At 62.3% G+C, this 25,831-nt stretch overlaps 1 protein-coding gene across 1 annotated transcript; it reads left to right on the top strand.

Annotated features, from left to right (window-relative positions):
- Positions 1-11,870: 11,870 nt before the first annotated feature.
- On the top strand, positions 11,871-25,473 carry TRIM29 (tripartite motif containing 29). The gene is made up of 9 exons (XM_004605088.2): positions 11,871-12,686; positions 17,523-17,618; positions 17,852-18,085; positions 19,958-20,156; positions 20,857-20,955; positions 21,803-21,895; positions 22,672-22,767; positions 24,346-24,422; positions 24,928-25,473. Exons 1-9 carry the CDS (start codon positions 11,871-11,873, stop codon positions 24,988-24,990), a joined length of 1,773 nt encoding a protein of 590 aa, XP_004605145.2. The 3' UTR covers positions 24,991-25,473.
- The last annotated feature ends 358 nt before the right edge of the window (positions 25,474-25,831 follow it).

Here is a 25,831-nt window from a genome sequence, read left to right as displayed (position 1 = left end):
TCTGGCGATGCGCAGGGCTTACTCCTGGCTCTGCACTCAGGAATTATTCCTGGTGGTGCTCGGGGAACCATATGGGATGCCGGGGGTTGAATCCTGGTCAGCCACATGCAAGGCCGACTCCTTCCTTGCTGTACTATGACACCGGACCCCGCTCTGGCCCCTTGATCTGAGGTTTAGAAGGAATGGGTTTGGCGGGGGACTGCGGGGCCAGCTACAGGAAGCCCCTAGTAGTCCGGGCAGTGCTGAGGACAGGGCCACATCAAGGCCATGCGGGGACTCAGCCCCCCACCCCCCGGCTCCCTCAAGGCAGGGTCTGAAGGCTTAGAGGCACTCACACGTGTCTACGCAGGCCCTGCTGGGCTCTGGGCCAGTGTCGCTCCCCTGAGCGGGTTTGAAAGTGGCCCCTGATCCTTGGTCTACACCGGGCCCGGCCTGAGCATGGGGCATCTGGGCTCCGTGTAGGAAGTGCAGTGGGAAAGGGCCTGACGGGCTGTGGGGGAGTGAAGAGGTGAAGAGGGAAACCAGGCGTGACCCCGGGCCTCCCTCGTGGCTGGGTCCTAGGGTGCGGACACCCTGCATCTCAGTGGGAAGAGGCCGGGTCACTGGTGGCCGGGACCACACCCCGGCAGCCAGGCATGTGGGTGTGTGTGTTTGGATGCCGATGTGCTCATGGGTCTGACCCCTGGGTGCGTTGACTCTAAATAAAATTCACAGGAAACGAATCTGAACCTCAATGGCAAGTTGATCAGTTGAGAAATTCTGCAAAGCCAGAGAGGGTGAGAGAGGAGTAGGGAGTGACTTTCATGACCTGAAGTTTTTGCAGTCATTCAGACGCTGGGTTGGGGGCTGGAGTGGACATGTGGGTCAGTGGAGCAGGACTGCACCCAGAAGGAGACTCACACGTTGACAGTGAAGCGGTTTTTCACAAAGGTGGGAGAAATGGTGGGTCTCTCGACTGACCGTTAAGGACGATGGGGTGTCCAGCGCACTGTGGGGGACAACCATCCCTGTCTTACACCGTCAACAACCATGATCTGAAACGAGGAACAATTGAATATCTGTGGCTTCGGGTTAGTCAGAATGTCTTAGCTAAGACACTGAGCATGGGGCATGGCAAGGCAGCACTGGCCTTGCACGGAGAAAAAAAAAAGAATCAATAAATGGAACTTTATCCAAATGAAAACCTTTTGCTTTTGAAAACTCGTGGTGAAATAGCAATGAAAAGGCAGGCTGCAGCGTGGGATCTCCGGGGATCCAGATTATTTACCCATTTATTTATTTCCCGGGCCTCTCCCGGTGGAGGCTGGGGTGGGGTCTGTGGTGCTGGGAATCAAACCAGCGGCCCCCGTGCACAGAATGAGCTCCAGGGCTGAGGAGACAGGCCAGGGGTAGACACTGGCCTTGCGCACCGCTGACCCGGGTTTGATCCCCGGTCCCCCATATGGTCCCGTGATCTTTGCCAGGAGTGACCCCTGAGCACTGCTGGTTGTGACCCGAACCCATCCCCCTAACCCCACAACAACAACAACAAAAAACCCTTGAGAATAAAAAAACTCAAGTGCACACTTTCCAGCCCTTTGAACCCTCTCCTTGACCCTGGACCCAGACTATGAAAACAACGACCGAACCAGCCGACTCACTCAGGAAGACACAGAGCCCGATGAGAAAGTGGCCCAGGATTCAGACGTTTCCCCAGTGAAGGTTAAATAAGGAATGAGGCACAAAAAGCAACTCAGCATCTTTGGTCACTAGGCAAATACAAAAGAAAACCCCACCCAGATATCGGGCACGTCCCAGGGCCGGCAAGGGCCGACGGACGTGTTTGTTTGTTGTCTTGTAGCAGGATCCCAGACACTTGGAGAGATGAGAGGAAGGGCCCAGTTCCTTCACACATGTGGACTGGACAGTCTTACAGCAGCTCGACTTGTTCGTGCTCAGGGCTGACTCCTGGCTCTGTGCTCAGGGGTCACTCCTGGTGGGGTTCCGGGAACAAAAAGTGGTGCCAGGGCTTGAACCTGCGTCAGTCTCAAGCAAAGCCAGTACCTTACCCACTGTACCGTCTCTCCGGCCCCCTGTCCAGGGTTTTTATATGCCAGCAACAGGCCACTTTGCTTCTCTGGGGAAACTTTTTCACTTAACATAGGCAGCGGTTGCTAAACAGTTGCTAACGTATACAATTAGCGATGAAAACAATTTGCTTCATTCCACACAGACATTTACTTATTGTTTCTGGGGCCCGTTCCTGTTCCCACAGCCTGACTGGGCTTGTTCCCTTGCTTCTGTTCTTGTGCCTCTGTGATTTATGACCCATTCTTCTTTGTCCGGCTTCCAGAATGGGTCACTCAGAGATCCGGCCTCTAATTTTGCTGCTTGGGTTTGCAGTGCGGAGGCTGGAATCTGGGTCTTCATGCATGACAGGTGAGCACTCCACCTCAGAGCCCTACCCCTAGCCCAGGGGACCAGGTTTTAAATGACTGCTCAGCCCCTTTGTGGGCAGGGTGAAAAACAACTCAAGGTCACAGTGGTTGCTGATGGGGATGTGAACTCTCACAGTTTGGGAACATTTGCAGAGGGGCGTGGAAAGCTGAATATCCTGTGTGATCTGACCAGCCCACCGCTGGCTATTTACTCAGGGGGGAATAAAAGTCAAGAGAGTCACAGGGATATTCACGGGCACTTTTCCTACAACAGCTGCAAACCGGAAGGGCCATCCACAGTGCAGTGGAGAAAGTGAGAAATAATCAGTCAAGGCTGCACAGTGGAATTACGCACTTTAACCACGAGAAGAAACACGTGCAGCCAGAAAAAAAAAAAAAAACAAACACGAGTGAGTTGCCAAAGCCAAAAGCTAAGTGGGAGAAAGCGACATGCAGAGGCTTCAATTTATATGAAAGTATGGGAAAAGGGAAATTTCCAGAGCACAGGGATTTCCGGGGGCTCGGGCCGTGGGGTTCTCCCAGAACCACCCGGGAAGCTTTGCGGTGATGCAACTATTCCGTGCCATGCTGGTTTTGTAACTGTCGGCATTTGCCAGAAACCCACCGACCTGCTCGCTGGAAATGGGGGTCTTCCATGGTGCACGCCCTCCAGAATCAGACCAGACTCCATTACTCCATTAAGAAAAATGTGATTGACGGACCACCAGCTTGGAAAACTTCTGAGAAAACATCCGACAAATGACTAGTTCTCAGCATACAGAACTCCACTGAGTCAATGATAAAAAAAAAAAATACCAGCGGTTCCGTGAAAATAGGGGTGCCAGGCTGAGCAGGACGCAGCCGGGGAGTACCTCACACGGGCCTGGCCACATTACACACCTGAGCGGCCAATCACAACCCCTTGCTCTGCTCTTGAATGGCCACATTTTAAGTGCCTGACAACAGGCAAATATTGACAGGACAGAAAGAGCTCCTGAGCCACACAGGCTGGGCAAGGTGCCACCAGTGCCACCAGCCTGCAGAAGACACCAGCGTCCTGCGGAGCAAAAGCCTTTCTTTGACTCCGTTTCCCCTGCCGCTCCCCTCCGTGGGTATTTGAGCCAAAGGAAGGAACTGGGGACAGACAGACAGAACTCCAGCCATCCTGGGTGCTTGCCCTGGCCGGTTCCCTGAGCACTGCCAGGAGTGACCTCTGAGCACAGAGCCAGGAGTAAGCCCCAGAGCACCACTGGGTGTGGCAAAAAAGGAACAGACAGAGGTCCTGGGAGACAGATGTCCCCAGAAGCTTTATTTACGAAGGTCAGCCGAGGGGAACGGGCCAGATGTGGCTGTGCAGGAGAAGCGCCGAGTCATCCACGCCGTGGGCATGAGTCAGCGGTGTCAGAATCTGCTGATGGAAGGTCGATGGAGGCTCCCAGGAGCCCCGAGAGGCAGCCAGTGCAGGGGCTCCGCACGCATGCCCGAGCGGCAGCCTTCGACTTCTGCGAGGCTCTGCATTAGGCAACAGGCGACGCTGGCGAGAAACAAGATTTGTTTGGGGCGCAGGTGGGTGGCGGGGCTGCTGGTAGGAGCCGGAGAGGGTTCCTCGTTTGCAAAGGCACGTGGGTGACTGGGATGTAAACATTTATCAACACCCCACAGCTCATATTGGTACATTGAAACATATGTAAATTTCCCTAACATACAGCCATGTCTAATATAGCTGGAGTGGGTGGGAAGGGAGCCCAGGCGGGCGGCAGGCGGGGGGCCGGGCGGCGGCTGCGGGCACTCAGGGGCTCCGACGGTGCCATTGCGTCTAGTCTGTGGAGTTTTGACGCTTCCTGTTACAGCAGGTGGAAGGGAAGAAAGGCAAGGCAAGGGTCATTAGACCCATGGGGCGGTGTTGGGAGCGGGTGCTGGGGGGTGACCCCCTGGGGCTGTGAGGGGGCTGGTGTGGGGTGCATCCTCTGGGACTATGGGGTGTGTCCCCCCGGATGTGGGGGACTGGCGTGGGGTGCGTCCCCGGGGCTGTCAGCTGGGAGACTGGGGCCCTCTCCCTCACTTTCTTCCTCTCCTTGGCTGCAGCCTCTCTGGCTCCCCGTTTTGGGGGGCTCACCCTGTTTCCTGGGCCGCCTTCACTTCTGCTTCCTCCTGCCCCCGGCCCCGGCCATGGAGGCTACACATTTGTCCTCTGGGCTGGGGGTGCCTGGGAGCTGTGGCGACACAGCCAGCAGCCTCTCTGGGGGTCTCCCAGGAGGCGCTGGGGTCCCCTTGCTCCCTCTCTCCCGTCCCCCCATACCAAGGCGGCCCACTGCAGCACCTACATCGGCCCTGATGCGTCCGCACGTCTGAGAACTCTGAAAACCGTCCACTTGAGGGACACCGGAGCTGGCCCCTTTCTGCCTTGCCCGCTGCCCTGTGCTTGCCAGAGCCCGCTGGGCGTGGGGCCACGAGCTGCCGACGTTACAACCGTCCAGTAACCCTGCGGCTATTAATGAGCGTCCACCTGACGGGTGACCCCGGGCTCGGGCCTGGCCATGGCCACACAGTGGGGGCGGTTACCCTGTGGTGTGACCGGGGCAGCCTCTGGGATCTGGCAGTAGCTGGGGTACGGGGAGGGCTCGTCCACCGGGGCAGGGTGTGGGTGAAGAAGCAGCTCTTGGACCCAGCTAAGTGCCAACTAAGTGCCAACTAAACCCCAGAGTGGGTGGAGTGGTCAGGGCAGCGTGTGAACGCGCCCGGGCGCTGCCCGCTGGGGACCGGGAACAAGGAGCACAGGGGCCGGCCTGCAGTGTGAGGTCACCCCAGCTGCACCCCGGGGGGTGCCGCTATTGGATGCAGGGGCCCACCTGTGTAGCCGGGGGCCGGGGAGGAGGGGCTGAGCAGGTGTCAAGGGCCGCTCCTCCGCCCCTCCCTCCTCGCCCCTGTCCCCGCTGGGCTGGGGGTGACTCAGGCAGAGCCGGCTCCTTGTGACTCACCCGGGCCTGGGGGAACTCCCGGGCACTCTGGGCCGAGGACCAGGGAGGGAGGTCTCAGGATCCAGCCCAGGGTCGAGTCCTGACTCTGGGGGCGTCCCCTTCCCTCCTGGGGGCAGAGCGGGACCGGGCATGGAGCCCCCCGCCCCCCACCCCACTGCACCCGGCCAGGCACTTTCCCCTTCCACAGTTCTGGAGAAATTCATTCCTAGAACAGCAGAGAGCCTGCCCAGAGGCCACGATGCCCCCCACAGCGGCGGGTGCCAGGGGCAGAGACGGACCAGGGTAGACGCCCTGCGGCTGTGCGGGGTGCTGGCTGCCCTGCAGAGGGTGAGAAACTGGAGGACCCCAATCACCGCCGGGCCAGGAAGCCTGTCGTTAGCCCAGCCCTCCTGCAGGCTGGAGAACGGGGCGGGGGGGCTCCACCCTTCCCTCCGACCTTCCAGGACCTCCACCTCCCGGCTCTGTCTTGCCCAGAACCTTCCAGAAGCTTCTCGCAGAGTCGGGGGTTTGGGAGACACCTGGGGAAAGCGTGGAAGAGCGGGGGCAGGGGGCAGAGGCCTCAGCTCTCCCCTCCCTCAGCCCCCTCCATGCCCCCACCCCTGCCCCAAGTCCAACAAGCCGGGTTTGCTTTCCAGGGGAAAACACGCAAGTGCGTGTGAGCAGACACCAGCGTCAGTTACGGGGTGCCTTCCCGGCTGGGGCCCCATCCCTCTGACTGGCCTCGCTCCGCAGCAGGAAGTCAGGGCCCCGAGAGATGAGGGGACTCCGCCAGGACAGTCCGGGGTCCCCTGGCTCTCCCCAGCTGCACCCACCAGAACCGTTCCCACCGGTACCGACTCCCGCAGGAGGCCAGGCTGGGCCACGGCTGCAAAGGGCCTTGGCAGTGGGGAGTGGAGACGGGGCCAGGGGCGGGGCTCATCTAAAACCCCAGCTCAGGCTGGCAGGTGGCCCTGGGCAGAGGGAGGGGACAGGTGGGGGGCAGGACTTCATGGGCGCAGGGAGCCCCATTTCTCCCCGAGGGCTCTGCGAGGCCCCGCCTGGCTCGGAGGGTGACAGAATGACTGACACAGACGCTCGGCCCAGTCACCCACCCCAGCACCGCCACACCGGCTGTTGGAGCCGACCGTCCCACCTTCTGCCTGGGTGTGGTGGGCAGCCTCTGAGTCCAGCGCTCTTCCCCAGAGCCAGGGGCCCGGGAGTGCAGGGGCGCAGAGGCTTCTGGGTCACCCCCCAACGCCCTGAGGTGCCCCAGGTCGGGATGACCCCCCAGATCCAGGCCTGACCTCCCAGGTCCTCGGCAGACCCCACCTGCCTTCTGCTTTACCGGGGGCTACAGTGCAGAGCCCAGACTTTTCCAGAGGGTCCGAAGGCTGGGGCAGAGGGGCTGGGGGATAGGAAGGACAGCAGGGGGGCACTGGCCTTGCATGTGGCTGGCCAGGGTCGGTTCTCGGCACCCCGTCATGTCCCCCGAGCCTGCCAGGAGTCAGCCCTGAGCTCCGCTGCCTGTAGCCCCCAACAGAACAGCAAACACAGCTCGGGTGGAGCAGAGAACCATCGTGAAGTAGGCAGACGAGCACTGTGGCTGGAGTCCTACAGGATGCAGTTGACTGAGAGTTGTCGAGCGTGGACACGCCTTGGGCCACAGGAAGAGCTGTCTGGGACGTGGGTCCTTCCCTGCCCTGACTCCCAGGTGGTCCCAGATCAGTCAAGGCAGATAGAAATCGCTCCTGCTTTTAAAGTTCTTTCAAGAAGGAAATTTATGATGGAAGGAAGAGCATGTTGCTCTGAAGACTTCTTTCTCTCTCTCTCTCTCTCTCTCTCTCTCTCGGCTTTATTATTATTATTATTATTATTATTATTTTATTGAATCACCATGTGGAAAATTACAATGCTTTCAAGCTTAAGTCTCAGTTATACAATGCTGAAACAACCATCCCTTTACCAGTGCCCATATTTCACCACCAAAAAAAAAAAAAATCCCAGTATACCTCCCATTTTGCCCCCCCCACCCCGTAACTGATAAATTTCACTTTACTTTCTCTTTACTTTGGTTACATTCAACATTTCAACAAAAAACTCACTATTATTATTAGGAGTTCCCCATTAGAGTCAGACCTGTGGTGAAGAGATATGAGTTTTGGATTTCTGTATTTTAGCAACTAAGTCCAGGGAAATTGGATCATTGCAAGTTTGTATCTCTCATTAGTGGTCCTCATAGTATGGTGGTCACCAGGCCCTCCCCCTCTCCCCTGGCGAGGAAAAGGAGAGAGAGAGAGAGAGAGAGAGAGAGAGAGAGAGAGAGAGAGAGAGAGAGAGAGGAGAGAGAGAGACAGAGACAGAGAGAGACAGAGAGACAGAGAGACAGAGAGAGAAGGAGAGAGAGAGAGAAACCTTTTCCCTCCTGGGCAGGCAGGGGGCCTCGGCTTAGTTCTGTCTGGAGACATTCTGCAAGGAGCTGCCGGTATCAAAAGTAGTTTAGCTGGCCTCTGGAGTCATGCTTGTGCAGCTGCGGTGAGGCCGCACATGTGCGGCCCCCGGGAGCACATCTCAGCTGCCTCTTTTGGCTTTTTGGGTCACACCCAGCGATGCTCAGGGGTTACTCCTGACTCTGCACTCAGGAATTACTCTTGGTGGTGCTCGGGGAACAATATGGGATGCCAGGAATCGAACCAGGGTTGGCCGTATGCAAGATAAATGCCCTACCTACTGTGCTATCACTCTGACCCTCTTTCTTCCTCCCTCCCTTCCTCTCCTTCCACTCTCTTTCTTTCTTTTTTTAAATAGTTTTATTTATTTATTTAATTTTGCTTTTTTGGTCACACCCAGTGATGTTCAGGGGTTACTCCTTGCTCTGCACTCAGGAATTACTCCTGGTGGTGCTCGGGGGACCATATGGGATGCCGAGAATCAAACCCGGGTTGGCCGCGTGCAAGGCAAACGCCCTACCTGCTGTGCTATTGCTCCAGCCCCCCTTTCTCTCCTTTCTTTCTTTCTTTCTTTCTTTCTTTCTTTCTTTCTTTCTTTCTTTCTTTCTTTCTTTCTTTCTTTCTTTCTTTCTTTCTTTCTTTCTTTCTTTCTTTCTTTCTTTCTTTCTTTCTTTCTTTCTTTCTTTCTTTCTTTCTTTCTTTCTTTCTTTCTCTCTTTTCTTTCTTTTTCTTTCTTTCTTTCTTCCTCTTTCTTTTTTCCTCTCTTTCTCTCTTTTTCTTTCTCTTTCTCTCTCTCTCTCTCTTTTTTTTTTTTTTGCTTTTTGGGTCACACCCAGCGATGCTCAGGTGTTACTCCTGGATTTGCACTCAGGAATTACTCCTGGCGGTGCTTGGAGGACCATATGGGATGCCGGGGATCGAACCTGGGTCAGTCGCGTGCAAGGCAAACGCCCTACCCGCTGTGCTATTGCTCCGGCCCCACCCTCTCTTTCTTTTTTCTTCTTTCTCTCTTTCTCTTTTTTATCTTTCTTTTTCTCTCGCTTTCTCTTTCTCTCTCCTTTCTTTCTTTCTCTCTCTCTCTCTTTCTTTCTTTCTTTCTTTCTTTCTCTCTCTCTTTCTTTCTTTCTTCTTTCTTTCTTTCTTTCTTTCTTTCTTTCTTTCTTTCTTTCTTTCTTTCTTTCTTTCTTTCTTTCTTTCTTTCTTTCTTTCATTTTTGAGCCACACCTGGCCGTGCTCAGGGCTTACTCCTGGCTCTGTGCTCAGGCATCACTCCTGGGGGTGCTCAGGGGACCATACAGGGTGCCCAGAGTGAGCCAGGCCAGCTGCACGCAGACAAGCACCCCGTCTGCTGCGCCGTTGCGGGCCAGAGAGCGCAGAGCGGAGCACCGGCCCCTTTAGGGAGCGCCTGGGCAGGGAGGAGCACACAGGCCGGGCAGAGCATGGTGCCGCCAGGGTTTCCATCTTCTCACCCCTCTCGGTGCCTCTGGAACCAGAACCACAACAGAGCGGAGATGCCAGGAAGTTATGAAACCGATTCAGAGTTCCAGGGAGCCCTGGGGCAGGTCTGCCGAGCCCAGCACCCCTGCTCTCGCCCCTCGCCTGGCCCCCTGCCCCGCCCCAGCACCCATGCTCACTCACGGAGGGATCCCCACAAAGAGCTTCCCGGGGCAGAGGCAAGCCCACCCGGGCGAGTCTCTCTGTTGAAGGGTGTCTCTAGGGGACGCCCTGCTTGGGTTTTCTCCCCGAGGATTCCTCCTTCATCTGAAGGCTGGAGAGGAGGAGGTGCAAGCAGGTCCCAGCAGGAGGCGGCAGCTTTGGGGCTTTGCGGTCTGGACAAGCCTGGGACAGGCTCTGGGCTGGGGGCTGGCCTGCAAGGAAGGACGCAGTGGGGAGGGGGCGGGCCGGCACGCCTGGAAACGCTCTTCTGTGGAGCTGGTTCGATAGGCTTTGGGATGCGAGGGGGGCAGTGTCCCTGGGCCCTTTGAGGGGAGGCTCCCCTGGGGGCCCTGGGAGCAGACGCTGTCCTCTAGATGGAGTCAGTGCCCACCCAGGTCTCAGCGCAGCCAGTGGGACCCTCACTCGGCCTCAGTCTGCCGGCCCAGCCGCAGGGCAATGTGGCCTTGGATTCCTCCGTGCATTCGTCCTTCCACCTGTGTATATGTCTGTCTGTCCATCAGTTATCTATGTATTCATCCATCCATCATCCATTCATGTGCCTGCCCACCCGCCCAGCCCCTATCCATCCTTCATCCACCCATCCATCCATCCATCCATCCATCCTTCCATCAACCCATTCCCGTCCATCTACCATCCATCCATCCATGCATCCATCCGTCCATCCACCCATCATCCGTCTATCTACCCACCGACCCAGAAATGTTCCCTTTTGTGCCTTTGCTCTGTGCTGGCCTCTCCTAAGGCTCAGCAATTCTCCCAGACTCTGGAAGCTCAGGTGCGTGACCTCTGGCCCTTAGGACATGACCTCACCAGGCACCTAGTGTGGCCCCCTGGCTTGGCCAGCTTCGCTGCTCGGTCCATGTCCGGAGCCCCATGACTGTCCCCTCCTGCTCCCCCTTGCCCTGCACTCTTCTCCTCACACTTGTGTGCACAGGGCAGGGGCAGGGGGAGGGGGCCTGTCTGCCCAGCGGCCCAGGGCACGGTCCCTCTTTCTCCCCTCCAGGTAAGAGCCCGAGAAGTTGCATCTGACTTGTGCGAAGAGAAGACCCACCCCAGAACGCTCAGGCTCTTCAGACAGCACGTTCAGACAAGGGGGGACCTGGTGTGGGGCTGCAGGAGAGAGATGGCCGGGAGAGGGATTCCCCGCCACCAAGCCCCTCCGCCGACACCCCGCTGCCCTGTGCTCTGGCTGATCTCTGCTCTGCTTGTGGGGGCTGCTCACGCCAAGGTTGGCCAGGGGAGCCACGGCTTGGGGGCTCCAGAGTCTGACCTGGATTGGGGGATGCGGCCGGGAAACCCCCTTCCCGGCACAGGGCCCAGAACCTGCCGCCCTGGCTACGCCCACCTCCTGCTGTGCCCGGCCAGCCGGGCCCTGCCCAAGGGGAGGCATGTTTGCACACGCGGGGCTCTGGGGCTCCCGGCAGCCCTGGCTCCTCTGCCGGGATCTTTCCCGAGTGTTTCCCGGAGCCCCGCGCCTCACTGGGCCTGGGGGCCGGGGTAGGGCCTGGCGCAGAGGGAGGACGAAGGGGCCTGAGAGAGCGTGGCTGGCTGGGCCGGCCCAACCCTGCCTCCTGCCTGGCGCTGTGCCACCCTCTCCGTTCCCCGTCCCTGGTTCCAGCCGTGTCGGGGGGACGCGTGTGTGCATGTGTGTGTCCATCGGGGCTGCTGGCGCCTCCCAGCGTCCGGCCCCATCTGAGGTCCCGGGATCCTCCGGCCTTCCCCTCGCCACCTGTCCGCCAGGAGCCCACACAGGGCCGGCCGCCTCCTGCATTCCCTCAGGACCGGCACACTCAGGGTGACGTGTGACGCTGGTGTGACGCTCAGTGGCTCAGTCGCTTCCAGACCATTTGGCTCTGAATCCACCTATGCCCACGCCCCTGGAGACCCAGCCCCCGGCTCAGGCTGGGGACCCGCTTCTCCGAATTCTGGGGCCGCTGGACTCAAGGCCCCTGGTGTGACCCGGTTCGCAGCCGCCAGTCTGTCCCGCGGGCCAGGGACACCTCACCTTTCCCCCCGGGGGGCCAGCAGGGAGGACAGAAGCTCAGAAGCGGGTGCGTCAGGCTGACGGGTGCAGCTGGACGGGCTGCTGAGCCGTGGAGAATAATTAAGCGGGTGTGTGGGGGGAGGGGCGGAGAGGGGAAAGGAAAAAACACTTCTTTCAAAAATCAGGTTGGGTCTGAACGCCTGGGCGCGGCCTGCAGCTCCGAGGCGTCCTGCTGGCTCGGGGCCCACCGGGGGCCCCTCCTCTCCCTCCTCCTCCCGCCGCCCGGCCCCGGAGGTGTGTCTTGGGGTTCCGAGCGGTGCTCCCCACTCCCCGGAGAGACGTCCGCCCGACAGGTCACCCGCCCCGCAGTCCTCTCCACTGACCGACCATGGACACGGCCGCCACTGCCGACGCCACCAGGAGCAACGGGGCCAGCCCGGAGGCCCGCGAGGCGCGCAGCCCGCCCGGGCCCAGCAGCAGCCCTGAGAGCGCGGCCAAGGCCGAGGGCAAGGACGCCAAGACGCCCAACGGGCACGGCGGGGAGGCGGCCGAGGCCAAGAGCCTGGGGGGCGGTGGCCCCAAGGCCGGGGAGGGCAAGAGCGCCCTGTTCTCGGGCGGCGACTGGCGCCGGCCCATTGTCCAGTTCGTGGAGTCGGTGGACGACAAGGCCTCCAGCTACTTCAGCATGGACTCGGGGGAGGGCCGGCGCTCGCCCTACGCTGGCCTGCAGCTGGGCGCCGCCAAGAAGGCGGCCGTCACCTTCGCCGACAAGGGCGAGCTGCGCAAGAGCCTCTTCTCGGAGCCGCGGAAGCCGTCGGTGACCATCGTGGAGCCTGGCGAGGCGCGGCGCCACAGCTTCCCGCGGCAGGACGCGGGCCCCGGCCTGCGCGCCAAGGCGGCCGGCGAGGACGTGCTGTGCGACTCGTGCATCGGCAACAAGCAGAAGGCCGTGAAGTCCTGCCTGGTGTGCCAGGCCTCCTTCTGCGACCTGCACCTCAAGCCCCACCTGGAGGGCGCCGCCTTCCGCGACCACCAGCTGCTCGAGCCCATCCGCGACTTCGAGGCCCGCAAGTGCCCGCTACACGGCAAGACCATGGAGCTGTTCTGCCAGACGGACCAGACGTGCATCTGCTACCTGTGCATGTTCCAGGAGCACAAGAACCACAGCACCGTGACGGTGGAGGAGGCCAAGGCCGAGAAGGAGGTACCCCCCACCCCCGCCCTCTCCCAGACTCTGAGACCCTTCTCGACCCCCCCCCCCCGAGTGCCGGGCTTCAGGGCTCTGCCCCTCGGGTGTTTTCTGGGGGGGGGCAATCACGGAGGTCAGGAGGGGTCAGGGCTGGACCGAGGTCCGGGGCTTGAGCCCTGGCTGGGATGGAGGGGGGGCTTCTGCTGCTCCTCCTTTGGGGGGAGATTTATTCCTTCCCACCCTAGCGGGCTGGTCCCTGGGCCCGGAGGAGGCGCAGGGGTGTGGAATGTCCTTTGGAGCCTAAGGGATTCTTGGTTCTGACTGCCCATCTCGGGAGGCCCCAGAGGGACCCATGTGCTTGCGCGGCTGTGGGGGGACAAGCCCAGGCCTGCGGGAGGACCCTGGGGGTGGGGCGGGGACTGGGGTGCGCTTGGTAGACGCGGGGGCGTCTGAGCCATGGGTGGGCGTTTGTGTGTTTGGGTCTGGGCTACGTCAGCTGTTTGCTGAGCGCTGTCCTGTGATTAGACGTGTGGAGGCTTGTGGGCGAGGGCCGGCGGCACCCCCCTCTCCTGTGGGGACAGTGGGGTGTCCTGTTGCTCCCCTCCCGGGTGGCCCCCAGCCGGTGCCTGCAGCACCGAGGGATGCGTCTAGGGAAGGGAGTAGGGGGAAGGTCCTCAGAGCACCTCGTATCCAGCCCCACCGCACTTGACATTCGTCCTGGAGGACGGAGACGGGACGAGGGCCCCGGACCTGCCTTCTCAGGGGTGCACCTGAGCAAATGGAGCAGGGTCCAGGGGCAGGGTCAAGCCCCTCGCCTCTCCGCCTGCCGCCAAGGAGGGCAGCGCCCCTTCCTGCTGGAGACCCCCACAGAGCAACACTGTAACAGGGTTCTCTGCTACATCTGCTGCTCCAGGGGCCTCCGCCGTCCTGCCGAGTGAGCTTGGCGGGGCTTCCATGTGTGTGTGTGTGTGTGTGTGTGTGTGTGTGTGTGTGATAGGCCCCTGGGGCAACCTCGGTGGGTGATGTGTGTGTGCATGGCTGTGCTGTGTGCTTGCAGGTGTCTGTGTGTGGGGATATGCACATGTATGTGTGTGTGTGTGTGTTTGTGTGTGTGTGTGTGTGTGTGTGCATGTGTGTGCCAGCAGCACAGAGTGGCAGGGGGCTGGCTGTGCTGGGGCAGGGCTGGTGAGAAGCCGTCCGGCCCCGTGGGCGGCAGGCAGCTCAGCGCGCGTCAGCGCCCACAGCCCACAGCTGTTTGCGAGGAGCCGGCTGGGACCGGGCTGTAGGCGGGCGGGTGAGGCAATCCCGTGGCCCTCTCGGTGGCGGTGACAGAGCAGCCCCGACCTGGCCTCCACCTGGAGTCTCTGAGCAGAGGCTTGTGGGAGAAAGGTCCCGGGTGTGGCAACCCTCCGAGCCAAGGCTTCCTTCCGGCAGTTCCCAGTGTCCCACCCTGGGCCTGCCCCGCCGGGTGGGGCTGGGGGCTGCTGGGGACCTGGGCTGCGCCCTCTCAGGCTGGTGCTGGCACCGGGGAGTTCGTGCCCAGGAAGCCGCAGCCCCCGAGAGGCCAAGCCGCTCAGGAGGAGCAGCGGGCCCAGCGGGTCCACCCCGCCCCACAGTGCTCTCTGCTCCCAGGGGTGCCCGTCACATCCCGGCCTCTGGGGCTCCCCAGGCCGCCTGCAGACCTGTCTTGCCTGGTGGTTGCTAGAACAAAGGCTTCAGGATGTGGCGCAGGGTCACAGGCTCAAGGCCAGGCCTGCGTGCAGGAGGCCCCGGGCTTGATCCCCGAGCACTGTGGGAAGGAGCCTCTGAACACCCCAAGCCCCAAATGACCGGGAGGACGGGGTGTGATTCCAGGTTTATTTCCGTGTCCTCTGGAGATTTCAGGGGCCACCGGAGGTGTGGTTCAAGCTCCCTAGGGGTAAACTGAGGCCCAGGGAGGAGACGTTCTCTCTGTGCCTGCACCGCTGCCTGAGGTCTCTGACATCGCCTGCGATCAAGAGCTCCTGCAGCTCTGATTCTTATCCAGATAATCGCTGTCGGCTGAGAGTACAAATTTGACAATTAACGGCCTCATTTGGCAAATGTTGCCCACAGCCAAGGGCCCCTGTGGGCATTTGGGCTGCAAAAATCCTAGCGATTGGATGTACAGCAGGGGTGTGTGTGTGTGTGTGAGATGTGAGTGTGAGCGTGTGTATGAGTGTGAGTATATGTGTGTATGTATGTGTATGAATGTGTGAGTGTATGTGTGTATGTGTGTGTGAGTGTGTGAGTGTGTATGTATATGTGTGTATGAATATGTGCGTGAGTGTGTGTCTGAGTGTGTATGAGTGTGTGTGTATGTGTGTATGTATGTGTATGAATGTGTGAGTGTATGTGTGTATGTGTGTGTGAGTGTGTATGTATATGTGTGTATGAATATGTGCGTGTGTGTCTGAGTGTGTATGAGTGTGTGTATATGTATGTGTGTATGTAGATGTGTATGTGTGTGTATGTATATGTGTGTATGTGTGTGTATGTATATGTGCGTATGAGTGAGTGTGAGTATGTCTGTGAGTGTGTGTATAAGTATGTGTGTATGAGTATGTGTGTGTATATGTGTGTATGTGTGTGTGAGTGTGTGTGTATGTATATGTGTGTATGAGTGAGTGTGAGTGTGTCTGTGAGGGTGTGTATGAGTATGTGTGTATGTGTGTGTGTATATGTGTGTATGTGTGTGAGTGTGTGTGGGGTCATGGGTGCCCCCTTCCCGTGAGGTCACAGGTGCGTCTCACCTGGTGGTTCCCCCCTGACCTCAGGGACCCTCTTCTCCCCAGAGGAGGAGGATTGCAGGCGGGAGACTGACAAGGGGGCCAGTCTCAGAGAAGAGTGTGTGAGAGGGGGTGAAGGAGGTGTTGAAGGACAGGCCTAGGCAGGGCGGAGGGGAGACGAGCTGAAGCCCACAGACCCCCTGTAGCCTGGGACGGAGGGCAGTGTCCTGGCGCACTCCAGTTTCAGAGACTGCTAAGGGGGGCCGGGCGCCTGGCGTCTGCTTTCTGGGGGTGAGAGTGCCCCCACCCGTCTCCCCTCGCAGCCCCCATCCGCTGTGTCCCGTGAGTCTGGTTTCGGGGCCCCTCCCAGCCTGGCTCTGACCTCCCCGGCTTATCCGCCCACGCCACAGACAGCCCGGCTCCACGCTCACCCTGCCCTGCGCGCAGACAGAGCTGCACCCCTCCCCGTCCTGTGCGGGGTCAGCGGCTGACCCTCTGTCCGGGCCCCCTTCACCCCTTCCTTGGCACTCTCCCTCCTCTGTCCTGCTCCTCCACCCTGTGAGCGGCCCCCCCTCAACCTTCCCACTCACCATCCAGCTCGCCCACCGGCCCCCTCCCTCCCTCTCCTAGCTCCCTCCCCCTCTCCCTCCCTCCCTCCCTTCCTTCCTTCCTTCCTCCCTCCCTCCCTCCCTCCCTCCCTCCCTCTCCTAGCTTCCTTCCTCCCTCTTTTTCTCCCTCCCTCCCTCCCTCCCTCCCGGCCCCTGCCCCACTCAGCTGCCCCGAGAGAAGTGGTCTTCCTGGAGGGAAGTTAGACCTACAGCTGTGGGTTCTGGGTGGTCCGGGGTGCTCTGGGTGGGCTGCTGCCTGGACCCCACCCCTCTGGGGGGCTCCTTCCCCTCGTGCTCCCCAGGTCTGAGACTCTTCTCGCCCATCGCTTGCTCCTGGGCCCAACCAGGCTGTCTTGGGATGCTGGGGGTTGTGACCCTGTGCTCGCCCTCCAGTTCGCTAGCCTGGTGCATGGCAGGAGGGCCCCTGCCCTCCGCGCCCCGGGCCAGGCTGGGTGGGCCTCCTGCCCCCACACGGCCCAGCTCCACTGCCCCAAAGCGAGGGACTCTCCAGACCCGGGGACAGGGAAGGCCATGGGAGGGCGGGGAGTGAGGGGCTTTCTCTGGGGGCTCTGCAGCCCGGACTCCTCCTCTCCAGCCCTGGGGCTCCCTCCCTGTGTCTGCAGCCCCCCGGGGCCCTGCTTGGGGCTCCTGGGCCCGCCTGCCCGCTCAGACGGAGGAGAGGCCAGCGTGGCGCTGTACACAGCCAGTGTCCGGCCGGGGATCCCGGGGACTTCCTGCAGGCTTGGCCATTCCGGCCTGACAAGGCCGGGCCTGTGTGTCCTCCACGCTGGAAGGTTCTGGAGCATCCCAGTGAGCACCAAGGCCTCGGGCCTGCTCCCGCCTCTGTGGGAAAGTGGGGATGTGAGCCTGCAGTGTCCCCCTGAGCTCCCCTCCCCTCTCCCCTCCCCTCTTCTTCCTCCCCTTCCCTCCTTGCCCTCCTCCCTCCTCCCTCCCCTCTCCCTCCTCCCCTCTCCCCTCCATTCTCTCCCTCCCTCCCCTCTGCCTTCTCTCCCCTCCTCTCCTCTTCCCTCCTCTTCCTTTTCCTGTCCCCTTCCCTCCCTCCTCCCCTCCCCTCTCCTCCCCCTCCCAGCCCCTGGAAGTCCCTCCCTGGCCGGCTGCAGCCCGCTCCCTTCCCACAAACAGGTTTATAGCTGTGCCTGCCCAGACAGAGCCCGGCGGCACCCGCTCCTGCGTGCCACACAGGCCCACGTCATGCCCGAGAAACTGGCGCAGTTACTGCTGGGGATACGCCCGGGGTGGAGCTGCCCGCCCCCCCCCCAGCTTGAAAGAGCCCCCCCTGCCCTCTGCACTCGCCCCCAGGACCAGGGAAGGGAGGGGGCCCCATAAATGAGAGCTTCTCTCCTGGGACGGGAGCCTGGCCGGCAGAGGGCGGCTGGACGTCCAGTGGCGGGGGGTGGGGGTGGGGGCGGCTCTGGGGCCCCATGTGCGGAGGGGCCGCGAGCCCAGCCAGCCCTGAGCGCCCACCCTCCCCGCAGACGGAGCTGTCCCTGCAAAAGGAGCAGCTGCAGCTCAAGATCATCGAGATGGAGGACGAGGCGGAGAAGTGGCAGAAGGAGAAGGACCGCATCAAGGTGGGCTTCCCGCAGCCCCCGCCTCCCTCGCGCCTGGCGCTGCCCTGTGGCCCTGGGCCCCGTCCGCGCCCTCGGCACCCTCACAGACGGGCCGGGGGCCCTCAGTCCGCATGGCTGAACCCACCGGTCTGGTGGCGGCGGCTGCGGGTGCAGTCCCGGGGGTCCCTTGAGGGGGCGCGCAGGACGGACCTGGGGGTGGCCGGCCGTGCCTAAGTGTCCCGCGCTGTCCCCAGAGCTTCACCACCAACGAGAAGGCCATCCTGGAGCAGAACTTCCGCGACCTGGTGCGCGACCTGGAGAAGCAGAAGGAGGAGGTGCGGGCGGCGCTGGAGCAGCGCGAGCAGGACGCCGTGGACCAGGTGAAGGTCATCGTGGACGCCCTGGACGAGCGGGCCAAACTGCTGCACGAGGACAAGCAGACGCGGGAGCAGCTGCACGGCATCAGCGACTCGGTGCTCTTCCTGCAGGTACCCGCCCGCCCCGCCCAGCACCGAAGCCTGGCCTTCCTCAGCCCGCCTCCCGCCTTCCTGCCTCGCTTCCACCCTTCCTTCCTTCCATCCTTCCTTCCTTATTTCCACCTTCCTTCCTTCCCTGTTTCCTTTCTCCCCTCCTCCCTCCTTCCTTCCTCCCTCCCTCTCTCCTTCCCACCCTTCCTCCCTTCTTCTGTCTCTTTCCTTCCTTCCTTCCTTCCTTCCTTCCTTCCTTCCTTCCTTCCTTCCTTCCTTCCTTCCTTCCTTCCTTCCTTCCTTCCTTCTTTCCACCTTCCTTCCTTCCCTGTTTCCTTTCTCCCTTCCTCCCTCCTTTCTTCCTCCCTCCCTCTCTCCCTCCCACCCTTCCTCCCTTCTTCTGTCCTCGTTCCATCCTCGTTCCATCTTCCTTCCTTCCTTCCTTCCTTCCTTCCTTCCTTCCTTCCTTCCTTCCTTCCTTCCTTCCTTCCTTCCTTCCTTCCTTCCACCTTCCTTCCCTGTTTCTTTTCTCCCTTCCTCCCTCCTTCCTCCCTTCCTTCTTCCTCCCTCCCTCCCTCCTTCCTTCCTCCTCTCTCCTTCTTCCTTCCCTCCCTCCTTCCTTCCTTCCTTCCTTCCTTCCTTCCTTCCTTCCTTCCTTCCTTCCTTCCTTCCTTCCTTCCCTCCCTTCTTCCTTCCTTCCTTCCTTCCTTCCTTCCTTCCTTCCTTCCTTCCTTCCTTCCTTCCTTCCTTCTTTCCTTCCTTCCTTCCTTCCTTCCTTCCTTCCTTCCTTCCTTCCTTCCTTCCTTCCTTCCTTCCCTCCTTCCCTCCCTCCCTCCTTCTTTCCTTCCTCCCTTCCTTCCTCCCTCCCTCCCTCCTTCCCTCCCTCCCTCCCTCCTTCCTCCCTCCCTCCCTCCCTCCTTCCTCCCTCCCTCCCTCCCTCCTTCCTTCCTTCCTTCCTTCCTTCCTTCCTTCCTTCCTTCCTTCCTTCCTTCTTTTCTTCCTCCCTCCCTCCCTTCCTTCCTTCCCTCCCTCCTTCCCCTTCCTTTCTTCTTTATTTCCATTCATCCATCCTTCCTTCTTTTTACCTTCCTTTCCTCCTTCCCTCCCTCCACCCCTTCTTCCACCCACCCATCAGCCTATGAGACTCCTCATGCACCAGCCACCTACCCAAACATCTCTCCACCGTGTCATCCATCTGCCCGATGACCCAGCTCTCTGCCAGCCACCTCTCCACCCACTCACCTATGCGCATCCACCTACTCGGTTCCCGAGTCACCTTCCTCCCTACTTAGAAGCTGGCGCCTCACCCTGTGCCAGCACCAACTGCTCCGTCCCCAGTCAGACTTGGCAGGCGGGGGGTGCTGTAGCCTGGGTGTCTGCTGGCCGGCGCTTACCCTTGGTCTCGCCTATCTTCCCGTCCCTCTGTGCTCCTACCTGGGGGCCACTCGTGCGCGCCCAGCGCTCCCCCAGGTGCAGTGGAGGGTAGAGAAGTAGGAAACATGTTTCTCCGCCCCCAAGGAGCAGCAATCTGAGGGGAGATAAGGCACAGGCAATTAGGGGACAATGGAGGAGAGCCTGTAATTAACTGATAAGGCGTCTGGCTGGGAGATGGGTCAGGAGCTGGGGAGGGCAGCAGGCGGGTCTGGGCCTTCTGGGGAGGAGGAGGAGGAGTTCAGGGAACCAGGAGTTCCCTGGTGGGCCCTGAGCAGGGGCTGGGTCACCAGTGAGGGAGGGGAGGGCAGATCGGGGCGTGGGAGCACGGAGCTACCTCCAGATGGGTCAGACAACTCATGGTCCCTCACACTCCAGCCCAGGTCCCCCTAAGGGCCTTAGGACCCTCCCCAAGCCCTGGGGTGTGCGAGGCAGGTGACGGCTGGTCTCCCCCGGCTGCAGGACTTTGGGGCGCTGATGAGCAACTACTCGCTGCCGCCGCCCCTGCCCACCTACCACGTCCTGCTGGAGGGCGAGGGGCTGGGCCAGTCGCTGGGCAACTTCAAGGACGACCTGCTCAACGTGTGCATGCGGCACGTGGAGAAGATGTGCAAGGCCGACCTGAGCCGCAGCTTCATCGAGAGGAGCCACATGGAGAACGGTAGCGGGGCCGGGCAAGGGCACCGGGGCCTCGCGAGGGTATTGGGGCCCGGAGAAGGGTGTTGGGGCCCCAGAGAAGGGTAGTGCAGGACTGCCCAGGCCAGATGCCCAGGCCCTGCCCCCTACCCGCGCCTGCTTGCTGTTGGCGGGACCAGAGTCCCCACACCTCCCTGGCTTTGAGGCCCCCCCGAGCGGTGTATGCCGTGGGTCAGCCTCGGGCAAAGCTCCACAGAGCCCCGTGAAAGCTCAAATTCCAAGGGGGCGTCTGGAGGGGCTGGGGCTGGGCAGGATGGAAGCCCGAGGGGCACTGGGACCCACCCACTCACCTGAGCCCCCCTGGGCCAAGGAAGGCCCCCAGCCCTTGAGAGCCCCACCCCCACAAGCCTTCCCAGTCAGCCAGCCCACCCCCCAGGATGCAGCTGGTTCAGGGCTGAACCCCAGCTCTGCCCGTGGGACCTTGGAAAGCGCCCCCTGTCCTCAGAGCCTCAACCCCCTGTCTGTCTCGGAGACCCCAGGGCTGCTGCACAGAGAAATACGGGCGGGCCTCGCCAGGGGCCAACCGAGGGCACGATGCCGGCTCAGACACCCCAGGGCCCAGACGTGCGCCCTGAGCCCTTCCCCTGAGGGGGCTGGCCCTTGGGATGGGGGAGGGAGAGCCCAGCATGCCTCGGGGCAGCCCCCTCACCTGGCTGTGTCCCCAGGGAGTGACCACCGCTACATGAACAGTTACAACAGCTACAGCAACGAGTGGAGCGCCCCGGAGACCATCAAGAGGTACTCGATGTACCTGACACCCAAGGGTGAGTTGGCCTGCCCTTGGCTGGAGGTCTTGGGTGGGGCCGCCTGCCCTCGGCTGGGGGGCCTGGGGTGGGTCTGCGTGCCCTCAGACACATGTGCACATGTTTGTATACGCACAGATGCATGCACATACACACGTATGCAAGCACACACAGAGACACGGGTGTGTGCACACGGTGGGAGGGACTGAGGGGCCCCAAGAGATGAGCTCAGGAGACAGGAAGCTCTGCCCCACCCAGGCTGGGCTTCTGGGGGAGTCCGGGCAGCCAGAGACCCCCCTCCCCACACACTGTCTGTGGGAGTCAACTCCCTGCATGGGTGCAGAGGGCCAGGGTGCCCTGGGCTGGCCTGGGTCAGCTGGGACAATAGGGTGAGGGGATAGGTTCCTACAGTGACCCCTGTGCTGGGATCAGGGGGGGTCACCGCCCTGAGAAGGGGCCAAGGGCAGGCCAGGAGGGGCCAGGAGAGTGAAGGTGCCCATCCCAGGAGTCTGGGGGGCAGCACCAAAGGGAGACACAGGCCCCCGGGGGTCCCCACACTGCTGCTCCTGCTGGTCCCCGCCCTGACTGGCACCCCTGGCCCGGGGGTCCCCTTGCACAGGGCCGGCCTCTGGTGACCATTGGGGCTGCTGTGGTCATCCTAGGCCTCCAGGACTGCTGTCCCTGGAACAGGGGCCCCATCTCTGGAGGGGGACTTGGGATGACTCAGGTCTTACACTGGACCCCAAGAGGCTTCTCAGAACTAGCGGCCAGGCACCAGGAGGTGCGGGGCCGAGTGGGCAGCAGCTGGAGGGCCCTGGCCCCGAGTAGCCCCGTTTCTGCCACCACAGCCCTTCTTTCTGGCCCACAGCCGGAGCCCGGACGTCCTACCAGCCCGGGTCGCCCAGCCGCCTCTCCAAGGAGACCAACCAGAAGAACTTCAACAACCTCTACGGCACCAAAGGTGGGCGCTGCTCTGGGTGCGGCACGCACACGTGTGTGTCTGTGCGGGTGCGTGTGGGGGCGTGAAGGTTCCGTGTAGGAACCGGCGTGCGTGACATCACGCACGGGCGGGGCAGTGGGGGGCGCCCCAGCCCCTGTTCTCCCCAGGTCTCAGCAAATATCGGGGCTCGGGGAGCTCCCCTGGCAGTCCAGTGCTGAGTGGGACCAGGTCACGGGGGTTGGGCCACGTGGCCCTACCACCGGAAGAGGGGTCGGGTGTGGCCGCGCCCAGAGCCCCACCCATGGGCGTGGCCTGTGCCCCTGAGTCCCGCCCATGGGCGTGGCCTGTACAGAATGATAGCTGGTGGGTGTGGCCTGTGCCCCTGAGTCCCGCCTATGGGCGTGGCCTTGGCCTGCTAGTCCCGTGGTGGGAACCTGTACCAGGACTCCTGAGGGTCCTACCTGGGAGATCAGGTTCCTGAGGAGCAACACTGCCCCATCCCCCAGTTCACACAGGCAGCCAGAGGCGACACAGCATCAGCCTCCCAGCATCTGAGTCTGCTAAGGGGGCAGCTCCCAGGCAGGGGTCTGGCAGTGTGGGCGGCTCAGCCTGGTAGCGGGGGAAGGGGCCGGGCAGGACCCCACCACTGTGTGTGTGCATGGACAGAGGGGGCAGGGGGCAGGGGGCCAGGCAGGGCCCCACCGCTGTGTGTGCATGGGCAGCAGGCGGGAGGTCTGAGGGCCCCCGCGGCAGTCCCTGGGGTGTCGGGGTCCCTTTGCTGATACCCTGGTCCGCAGGAAACTACACATCGCGTGTGTGGGAATTCTCCTCCACCATCCAGAGCTCTGAGGACACGCCCCCCGTGCAGGGGAACTCCTCCTTCTCCCTGAAAGGTGAGCCCCGCTCCAGCCCTGCGCCCAGAGCCTGGGGCGCGCCCCTCCCTCCCTGCCAGAGGCTCTTTGGCCTCACCCCCACACTCCTCCACATGCAGCCCCCACAGTGCCCGGCTGCCCGGGGTAGGTGGTCTCAGGCTCACCGGAGCCACTTGCCCCCCAAACTCTGAGACAGGCCAGTGTCTCAGAGGGTCGGTCTCCTGTGCCCGGGATTGGGGCCAGACCCCAGGGCGCTCCTCATGTCTCCTTGGAAAGCTGGGGGGCCCAGGGCTGGGGCCCAGCCGGCCTGCCCCTAGGGTCCCAGATTCAGGCCCAGAGGAAGGGTGAATGGGTCGAGTGACAGGAAGTGGGGAGGGTTGACCCGGGTTCAGTCCCTGGCATCCTCTGTGGTCCTCCAGGCGTGGCCAGGAGTGATCCCTGAGTGAGAGCCAGGAGTAAACCCTGAGTACCACTGGGTGTGATCCCCTAATAAAAAGTAAAAAAAAAAAAAGAGAGAGAGAGAGAGGCTGAGCAGGCTGGAGTGGGCAGCAGGGGGCGCTCAGCCCCCCACAGGGGCACTCAGGCTGCAGACTTAGGGCTCTCAGAACAGGGGCCGGGGGAGGGGGCAGGGGCTGCCACAGGGCCAGGAGGCGGGATGGGAGACCGTGCCCAGTGCGGCCAGGGGCGCCTGCACACCCAGCGTTCCCCTGGGGGAGCCCCCGGAGGAGGCAGCGGCCCCTGGGCCAGGCGCCCCCAGGCTGCTGACGCCCCCTCTCTCCCGCAGGCAGCGGGAAGGGCCCCTATCAGCTCAGCACCCTGGGCCGGGCCACCGTGGAGGTTTCCAACCCCCGGGAGTGCGGTGGGCCGCTCAGAGACCACACGGGTACCTGCCTGACCCCTGCTGCCCAGGGCGCGCGGCCCCCCGACCCCCCTGGGTGCAGGGTGCTGCCACACTGCTGCCCTCCAGAACCCTGCCCGCTGAGCTAGGCTGCCCGCCCCCTCCTGCAGCCCCTCCAGGACCCCTGGGCCCCCTCCCTCCCGAGCGAGCGGGTGAGACCCACTGGTGGTTTCTCATCGGCATCCTGTGTCTGTCTGCCCCAGCTGTGGGGACTCGGGAGGGAGCCCCTCACTCCCCCTGCACCCCAGCCCCACACCTGTGTCTTCTAGCACGGAGCCCCCCTCGGCGGCTGCCTGAACCCCAACCCCATGCAGGCTCCAGCGAACTAAGCAGGGTCCCCGGGAGGGGGTCTGGCATCACGTGGGTGCTGTCTGGGAGTGGCCTCAGCCCGGCCAGGGGTGCTGGGGGCCCAGGTGGGGGTGCTGGGGGCTATGCTAACTGCAGGGAGAGAGCGGAGGCTCAGTAGCAGGGTCAGGGGGTTCTCACCTGAGCTGGGGTGACCTGCTCCCAGCCCTGCTGGCCTGCTTCTCCTCCTTCTGTCTGCCTGGCTGCCTCCTCCCTCTGGCCGGCACCCCCAGGATTTCCTGCTGGGCCCCTGGCTCTTGACGGGTGGTGGAGCTTGGCAGCTCTTTGGAGAAGGACGTGAGCTGCCTGTGTGCTGCCCCCCTCACCCTGCCTGTGGTCTGCCTCTCGCCCCCCAGGTTACCCCTCCCTCCTGCGGAGCCAGAGCCCCAAGGCCCAGCCCCAGACTTGGAAATCTGGCAAGCATACCATGCTGGTGAGTGAGGGGCCCCAGGAGAGTCTGCTGGAACAGGCACGGCCCTGTCCACCTTCACTGGTCCCCCTTGTATAGGGCCCGTGGGAGGATGGAGCGAGGGGCTGGGACAAAAGGGCCTGAGCATTCAGCCAAGGTGGGCCTGGCCTCAGCACCTGCATTCAGCCAAGGTGGGCCTGGCCTCAGCACCTGCATTCAGCCAAGGGTGCTGGGTTGACCGGGGCCAGGCCGTGGGGGCCCAGGGAGAGCCGGGCTTGTCCATCTGTGTAAATATGGACATAAGAACCCCTCAGGCGAGGGTCCTGACGTGCCCTGAGTGGGTTTCCTGCAGAGCAGGAAGGGGGGTGGCGCTAGGGAGTTGGGAGCTTCCGTGGAGAAACCACTTGCATGAGGCTTGAACCCGGGACCGACCCTGGGCAGAGAGCACAGGGGTTAGAGCCCGGGGCTCAAGGACAATGGGGGCCGGGTCTGGGGTGCCCTGACGCTCCTGCGTTCTGTCCCCGCGCAGTCTCACTACCGGCCGTTCTACGTGAACAAAGGCAACGGCATCGGCTCCAACGAGGCGCCCTGAGCAGGCTGTGCCTGCACCTGGCCCCAGCCCGCCCACTGCTCTCGCCTGCTCAGCTCCCGCTCTCGGGCCTGCTCTACGCTGGACACGGGCCACCCCTGGCCACGGGCTGGCCGCCTCCTGCTGGACCCCCCCTCTGCTTGCTGGCAGGCTGGGTGTCGGGTGCCCCAGGCCTGCGGGTCACTTCGGGGCGAGTGGGGGCGCCCCTCCCCCAGCTGCCCGTCGGGAGGATTCAGTATTGGGGGCCCCAGTGCCCGCCTGGCGGAGCTGCCCCCACTCTGCGGGGGCCCCCCATGGGCCCACATTGCACTTCCGGGCCTGGGGACCCACTGTGCCAGCTGCCCCCTCCCTCCTCTGAGTCACCCCGACTTTCCCGGGAGGCTGGCGCTGGGCCCGGAGCTGAGGGTCTCCCCAGCCCCCTCCTTCCCCTCACTGCCCCCACGTGCCCCCGGGCCAGGTTCAGGGGGTCCCCCCTCAGGGCTGTGGGGGCGGTGGCCAGCTTGCAGGGGTGAGGGGGCAGGAGGGGCGTTCCGCTTGGCATCCCCCTCCAGAATAAACTGTTTATCACTCCCTGCCTGTGCGTGTCTGTCTTCCTGGGGCTCAGGAGAGTGTGGCCCCCTGCCCTCCCCGTGGGGTGCTTGGGGGGTTCACGCCCCCGTTTCCCGCTGAGTGCTGGGTGTATGGCTGCCAGGCCTTGGCCAGTGATGAGACGCTGGGGGAGGGTGGGGGTGGGGGGCTGCAAGCCCCCAGGCCGGCCTCCCCAAGGGAGCCGCTCTACCAGCCTGAGTGCAGGCTGACCAAGGCTCCCACTGAGGGTCTCGGCCAACACCGGGATCCGGGGGAG

The sequence above is a fragment of the Sorex araneus genome, chromosome 3 (genome assembly GCF_027595985.1).
Source record: "Sorex araneus isolate mSorAra2 chromosome 3, mSorAra2.pri, whole genome shotgun sequence".
NCBI lineage: Eukaryota > Metazoa > Chordata > Mammalia > Eulipotyphla > Soricidae > Sorex > Sorex araneus.
Note: the sequence above shows the minus strand (reverse complement) of the source record. Positions and strands in the feature narration are given on the sequence as shown.

Coding starts and splice junctions, on each gene's coding strand:
- TRIM29 (XM_004605088.2), top strand. CDS start 11,871: ATGGACACGGCCGCCACTGCCGACGCCACCAGGAGCAACGGGGCCAGC. Junction 17,619..17,851: donor AGGAGAAGGACCGCATCAAG/GTGGGCTTCCCG, acceptor CGCTGTCCCCAG/AGCTTCACCACCAACGAGAA. Junction 22,768..24,345: donor CTCCTCCTTCTCCCTGAAAG/GTGAGCCCCGCT, acceptor CTCGCCCCCCAG/GTTACCCCTCCCTCCTGCGG.